The 7,742-nt window shown below is 40.4% G+C and overlaps 1 protein-coding gene across 1 annotated transcript; it reads right to left on the reverse strand.

Annotated features, from left to right (window-relative positions):
- Window positions 1–5,537: 5,537 nt before the first annotated feature.
- On the reverse strand, window positions 5,538–6,668 carry LOC118005452 (putative gustatory receptor clone PTE03). The gene has a single exon (XM_034997388.1). The coding sequence runs from the start codon at window positions 6,629–6,631 to the stop codon at window positions 5,669–5,671; it is 963 nt and encodes a 320-aa protein (XP_034853279.1). The 5' UTR covers window positions 6,632–6,668; the 3' UTR covers window positions 5,538–5,668.
- Between the last annotated feature and the right edge of the window lie 1,074 nt (window positions 6,669–7,742).

Raw genomic sequence — 7,742 nt, forward strand, 5'->3', positions numbered from 1 at the left:
CAGACCTGTACCTCTGAAACAAATAATACATTATATGTTAAAAAAAAAAAAAGAGATAGTAGGAAGGGAAAAATGAAGGGGGGAAATCGGAGGGGGAGATGAACCATGAGAGACTATGGACTCTGAGAAACAAACTGAGGGTTTTAGAGGGGATAGGGGTGGGGGGATGGGTTAGCCCGGTGATGCGTATTAAGGAGGGCACGTATTGAATGGAGCACTGGGTGTTATACACAAACAATGAATCCGTGGAACACTACATCAAAAACTAATGATGTAATGTATGGTGAATAACATAACATAATAAAATAAAATTTAAAAAAATTCTTTTGCATTTTAAAAGCTTTAGATACATGGAACCATACACTACATTCCATTTAAAACTGGCATGCTTATGCAATTTATTTTTTTATTATGTTGGTATATATAGTCCCATTCACTAATTTTAATTACCAGAAAGTATTACATAATATTGTTACATCACAATTTCTCTATTCCTAACTAATGGGTATTATGATCAATGCCTTACATCTCTGCTATTGTTATATAAAATGCTTGTAGTTTTGTGAAGAGAAATACATGTACTAGGAAAGTATCTGGCTACATGTCTCTGTATCTGACTCCCTTCCCTGTGTCCTCAAGCTACAGGGATAATACACTCATCCCTGCAATGGTATGTCAAGAATGAGGAATGCAAGTAAGGGGAGAAGCTGACCCAAACCCTTCCCCATGACCATCACAAGAATTCAAGGGAATGTGAGAAAGTGTATAATGGTTTTCTTGTTTTAAAAGGGACCAGTTTCTTCACAGGAGGAAAATACGTTCTGCCATGTTTTAGAGAGATTAGAAGAACAGCTGATTGAGATAAAGGTCAGTGTCAGTACAGACATACATGGGCACTTGTCAACAGGAAGACAGGCTGGAATGCCTGGGACACCCAGGTCTCGTTTCATGCATGCACCCTCTTCATTGCTTTCCCTGGATGAATCTGTAGCAAAATACCTGCCATCCTTATTGAAGCATTAACTAAAGGACTTTCAGTTACCTGGATGGCATCAGTGTGGAATGATGCATGACATGTCACCTAGATACAAAGATGGAAGATCTGTCTTCAGGAAGGGCAGAGAGACCAAGTGAGGCAATGGGCTCAGGGTCAAGAAAGATCATTACTGCTTGGAGCCTCAGGTGTGCTTCTTCCTGACTAGGTAGGGACTGTGAGGTTGTCACAGGATGATGACTCTTTATAGTGTTCTATCCCTGGGGGGTCAATATCCAAAACTCCCCATTAGACAATATTTTTAGTGTCCTTCTGATCTCTGGGCTCTGCAAATCCTTAAAGACCAAGACCACAGAAGAGAGGAATTCATGATGGATAATCCTTGAGCCTATGAGGCCAGGTATACATCATCTATTCTCCCTACTGTTCATGCTCATCTCTGTCTCACACACCTTGCACACATATACTCACACTCTTTCTAATGAATTCTAGGCTTCTTTTTTTAAAGTTACAAAGAGAGGCATCAGTATGTGATTAATGATATCTCGAAGCCTGATTCCAATTTTAATGTGCAAATATTATTTACGTACTGGGTGTAAATAGTATATTTGTAATATAGTTAAGATATTATAAAATTCAATCTCCTAGTGTTATTTCATCTTTAGATCATTGAATGTTTACTGTACTTTCTTTCTATTTCTTATATTTTACATGGGAATATATCATCTATTCTTTGTGATCATTGTGGCTGTGATCATGTAGACAGACTTTATACTCTTTTTAATCTTTCGTAATCACCTGTTCCAAGTTCGGCACAATAGATACAGTGCACATTTTTATTCCCACTGGGGGATTTTTGAATGAATTATGGTTCTTCATTTTTATTTATTTATTTATTTTTAAATCTTTTTTGAGAGAGTGAGTGAGTGTGAGCAGCAGGGGGAGAGGCAGAGGGAGAGGGAGAGAGAGAATCCCAAGCAGGCTCCATGCCCAGTGCAGAACTGGCTTCATGACTCAATCTCATGACTCTGAGATTATGACCTGATCCTAAATCAAGAGTCAGATGTCTAACCAGCTGAGCGACCAAGGTGCCTCAAGGTTCTTCATAATTTTGTTAAGGAGTTATCTATCTATTTATTTATTTATTTATTTATTTATTTATTTATTTATTTTAGAGAGAGAGCATGTGGGAGCAGAGTGAGAAGAAGAGGGAGAGAATCTCCAGAGACTCCCCACTGAGTGCAGAGCTCAACTTAGGGCTTGATCCCATGACCCCAAGATCATAATGTGGGTGAAACCAAGAGTTCGACACTCAGCTGACTGAGCCACCCAGGTGCCCAGGTTCTGTATTTTTAATTGTGTCGTGATAAAGTACAGTGTGCAGTTTGTCCATCACTCAGAGATTTCATCGGTAATAATAGGCGTGGATGATACTGCATGTTAATATTCACTTGAAAACATTTTTCTTTAAGCATTTCAGTATTTTCATGTATTTACCAATGTCTTTCACATTTTAACTCTTTTTAATGGAGTTTTCTTAATCTATATTTTCAAAATATATTTATTGAAAATAGGCTTATGACAAGAATGCATTGTAATATCACTCTTCACCATGTTAACACCAGTAAACTTCAAACACATGAATAATAGGGAAATATGAAGACTTGGCTGGGCTCAAAAAATGATAAAGCTTTCTATGTACCTCAAGAAAACAAAAACATAAATGCTATGGTGGGCTGGAACCAAAGGGTTCTGCTGATTTATGTTCACAGGTAAGTGGATACTTACTCTTCTGGGTAATGGGGATTAAAGAATGAAACTGGACCCCAATCGTTCACTACTCACAAAAGTCAACTCAGAATGGATTAAACACTTCAATGTAAGATCTGAAACTGTAAAACTCCTTGGACAAAAAGAAGGGGATAACCTCATTGACATTGGTTTTGGTGATGATTTTTCAGATTTGACATGAAAAGCAAGACAACAAAGCAAAAATAAACGTGGGAGCACATAAAACGAAAAAGAATCTACATAGGAAAAGGAACAATCAAGAAAAGGAGAAGGCAACCTGTGGATGCAAGAAAATCTTTGCAAAGCTCATATCCAATAAGTGGTTTGTATCCCCACTATATAAGAAACTCATACAACTCAATAGCAAAAACTCAAATAATCTGATTTTATTTTATTTATTTTTTTAAAAAGATTTTATTTATTTATTTGACAGAAAGAGAGCACAAGCAGGGGAGGTGCAGGCAGAGGGAGAGGGAGAAGCAGGCTCCCCGCTGAGCAGGAAGCCCAACATGGGGCTCAACCCCAGGACCCTGGGATCATGACCTGAGCCAAAGGCAGACTCTTAACCAACTAAGCCACCCAGGCACCCCACAAATAATCTGATGTTAAAATAGGCAAAGACCTGAATAGACAGCTTCTTAAAAAAGACATACAAATTGCCAACATGTACATAAAAAGGTTGTCAACATTACTAGACACCAGGGAAATGCAAATCAATACCTCATTGAGATATTACTTTATACTTGTTTACATGGCTGTTACCAAAGACAACAAATACCCGTGAGTAGGTGAAGAAAAGGCAGCCCTTTTACACTATTTGTTGGGAATATAAACTGGTTCAGCTGCTGTGGAAAACAGTATAGCAGGTCCTCAAAACATTAAAAATACTTATAAAGGAGACCCAAATACATCGAAAGAATATTTTATTTTTGGATAGATGGCATAGAAATGTCAATTTGCCTTAAATAGCTTTATAGATTTAATGGAAAATCTGTGATGCTGTTGTACTTGAGAGACTGATTTTAAAATTTGTATGAAAGAGCAATGGAGAAAGAATATTTGACTTGATGGCAAATAAGAACAGAGTAATCGGTTTCATATATATCAAGATTAATTATGGAGGTACAGTAACAAATGGTATGGGTTTGGAGCAGAGTGAAAAATAGAAACAATGAGACGGGCACATGTAGGAAGAGTCTATTGAGGACAGATGCAGTGGACAGTCTACTTAGGATAATGTGGCATTGCAGGGGAAGGATGGTGCCATTCAACAAATGCTTTTAAGTTGTAGGACTCAACATATTGAAACAAAACAAATTGCTTAGCAGGAAACTGGCATTGTTGGAGTTCTTGTTAGGATAAGGTTAACGGGAAAATTGATAAAGAAAATGAGACCTCAATTTGTCAAATTCCTTTCTCAAATTCATATAGGCTGTTTGCCTCATGCTGAGACTGAGAATGCTATGCTTTTCTCTCCACCTCTCTTAAATTCATATTTTACTTTTTATTTTTTCTAAAGATTTTATTTATTTATTTATTTGAGAGAGAGAGTGAGCGAGAGAGACCAGAGCACAAGCCAGGGGTGGGGCAGAGGGTGAGGGAGGAGCAGACTCCCCACTGAGCAGGGAGCCCAATATGGGACTGGATCCCAGGGTCCTGGGATCATGACCTGAGCTGAAGGCAGAGGCTTAACCACTGAACCACCCAGGCACCTACTTTTCTTTTTAAGATTTATTTTTATTTATTTTAGACAGAGAGAGAGTATGTGAATGTGAGGAGGGGCAGAGGGAGAGGGAGAGAATCCTCAAATTAACTCCCCACTGAACACAGAGCCTGTCCTGGGGCTGGATCATAAGACCCTGAGATCATGACCTGAGCTGAAATCAAGAGTTGGACCCTTAACTGACTGAGCCACCCAGGCACCTCTCTCTCTCTCTCTCTCTTTTTTTTTTTTTAAAGATTCCATCTATTCATTTGAGAGAGAGAATGAGATAGAGAGAGAGAGCATGAGAGGGGGAGGGTCAGAGAGAGAAGCAGACTCCCCGCTGAGCAGGGAGCCCAATGCGGGACTCGATCCCAGGACTCCAGGATCATGACCTGAGCCGAAGGCCGTCGCTTAACCAACTGAGCCACCCAGGCACCCTCTCTTTTTTAATTATATATTTAAGCTGTACATAATGATGATTTGATATACATACATAATGGAATTATTACTATGGGCAAGCTAATTAACATACCCATCTCCTCACATAGTTACCTTTGTTCTAGTGTCTGGCGGTTAAGAACACATCAAATCTAGGCTGAGGCCAGTCCTCTGGCTATAATGACGTCCTTGTTTAGCATTTTCCCCACCCTATCCTTCTGTCACTAACATTTTCCTGAGAACAGGTCCCCTAAAATAACCATAGAAGGAATCCCTTATTCTGATTCTGCTTCAATTGTTTCCCAAAAATCAAGTTCAGAGTGTTCACATAAATTTTTTTTAAAGATTTTATTTATTTATTTGAGAGAGAATGAGAGAGAGCACATGAGAGGGGGGAGGGTCAGAGGGAGAAGCAGACTCCCCGCCGAGCAGGGAGCCCGATGCGGGACTCGATCCCGGGATGCCAGGATCATGACCTGAGCCGAAGGCAGTCGCTTAACCAACTGAGCCACCCAGGCACCCTCACATAAATTTTCAAAAATACCAAAACTAGAGAAACCAAAGTCAGTTTTCAAACCTAAGTTGAACTCCCTTTATGGTATTTAACCACTGAAACATAAGAACTAAGAACTTGCTGAGGGAAGGGTCAGACAATCTGACTCACCCAGTACTCCTGTATTTTGACTCATTCTAGAAGCCCAAGACCAAGGCAGATGACACATTAACAAACAAGATGTTTCTCACATGAGTTTCTTCAGGGCTCCCTTCATGTCCTTGTTCCTCAGGCTATAGATAAAGGGGTTCAACATTGGAGGGACCACGGTGTACATCACTGAGGCACTTGCAGTATCCTTGGAAGAATGAGTAACTGCAGAACTAATGTACACCCCAAATGCTGTCCCATAGAACAAAGAAACAACCGAGACATGAGACCCACAGGTAGAAAAGGCTTTATATTTCCCCCCAGCTGATGACATTCTCAGAGTGGAAGAGACAATTCGAATGTAAGATAAAATAATCCCAAGGAAAGGAACACCACCCAATATGCTAGTCACTAAATACACCAGGATGTTATTGATGAGGGTGTCAGAACAGGCAAGCTTGATGACCTGAGCAAGTTCACAGAAGAAATGGGGAATTTCCAGGTCTGTGCAGAAGGCGAGTCGCAGCACCATGAGACTGTGCAGTAGGGCATCTGCAGTGCTGATGCTCAGGGAGAGTAGAATCAGCAGCCCACAGAGGTGGGGGTTCATGATGACTGTGTACCTCAGTGGATGGCAGATGGCCACATAGCGGTCATAAGCCATTGCTGCAAGGAGGAAGTTTTCCAAGCCTGCAAAAAAGAGGACGAAGCTGACCTGGCTGAGGCAGCCTGTGTAACTGATGGATTTGCTCCGTCTTTGGATGTTCACTAGCATCTTGGGGATGGTGGTGGTGCTGAAACAGATGTCAGTGAAGGCCAGGTGCAAGAGGAAGAAATACATGGGTGTGTGGAGGTGGGAGTCAGAGCTGATAACCAGGATGATGAGCAGGTTTCCAAGCACAGTGACCAGGTATACGGTCAGGAACAGTCCAAATAGAAGGGGCTGCCATTCTGGATCTTCTGAGAGACCCAGGAGGAGGAATTCTGCTACACCTGTTTGGTTTTCTGGTCTCATGTTCTTGATGAGACTGATGGAAAAAATACAGAGGAGAGGACACATAACAGATGTACAAGGATCTCCTGTTTTAGAAAATCCTGACATGAGTAATATTATTTTCTTTTTTTAAAAGTTTTTATTTAAATTCCAGTTAGTTAACATACAGTGTAATATTAGTTGCAGGTCTATAATACTGTGATCAACACTTCCATACAACACCCAGGGCTCATCACAGAATTGAATATTATTAATCTTTTCTGGGGCACCTGGGTGGCTCAGTCAGTTAAACATCTGCCCTGGGCTCAGGTCATGAACCCAGCACCCTGGGATCAAGGTCCAGCATTGGGCTCCCTGCTAGGTGGGGAGCCTGCTTCTCCTTCTCCCTCTGCCCCTCCCCCCTGCTCTCTCTCTCTCTCGCTCTGCTCTGTCTCTCTCAAATAAATATATAATATTTTAAAATATTTTCCTTTGCCTTTTACCTCTCTTTTGGTCTTTCTCCTTTCATCAACCTCTCTTATTTTCGTCCTCCTCTTTCTTACACTACTCAATTACTCCAATTTTATTTACTTGTTCCTCACACTGTGCCAAATAATAGGAATAAGATAGGAAAAATACATGTTTTTATTCCTTTAAAATTCTCCAGCTTCCAATTAGCAAGCAGGAAACTCACAACCAAGCAATATTAAATCAGGGTTTCAGAGCAGAGTTTCTAAAACTGTGCCTTGCATGAGAATCCACTGGAATGTTTATTAAAACTCACATTGCTGAACCCCCACTCTGAATATGTGATTCAGGCTTGAGCATCGGGCTGACAATTTGCCTTTCTAACAAATTCCCAATATTGCTGCTCTCAGTCTGAGTTTTACTTTAAGGACCCAATTCTACAGCATAGAAGATTGTGGGCATGGAAAATCAACTTGACCACAGGTTAGAGCAGACCCAGCATAACTATGGGGAAAATGGTGACCTGGCTCATCAACATTCTGCAGAGTGAGCCTGCTGGGAGTTCAAACCCATGTCTCAGTGAAGCCTCTTTCTTTCTTTCCTTCCTTCCTGAAAATAACACTCTGCTTTTATTAACTCATTCTTAATTAAAAAATAGAATCTATCATCACTATTTAAGCCTCTTCATTTTCAATGGGTCATCAAAATCTGCCTGTTGAATATCCCATTT

The sequence above is a fragment of the Mirounga leonina genome, unplaced genomic scaffold (genome assembly GCF_011800145.1).
Source record: "Mirounga leonina isolate KUSES-001 unplaced genomic scaffold, KU_Mleo_1.0 Mir_94, whole genome shotgun sequence".
NCBI classification, from domain to species: Eukaryota; Metazoa; Chordata; class Mammalia; order Carnivora; family Phocidae; genus Mirounga; species Mirounga leonina.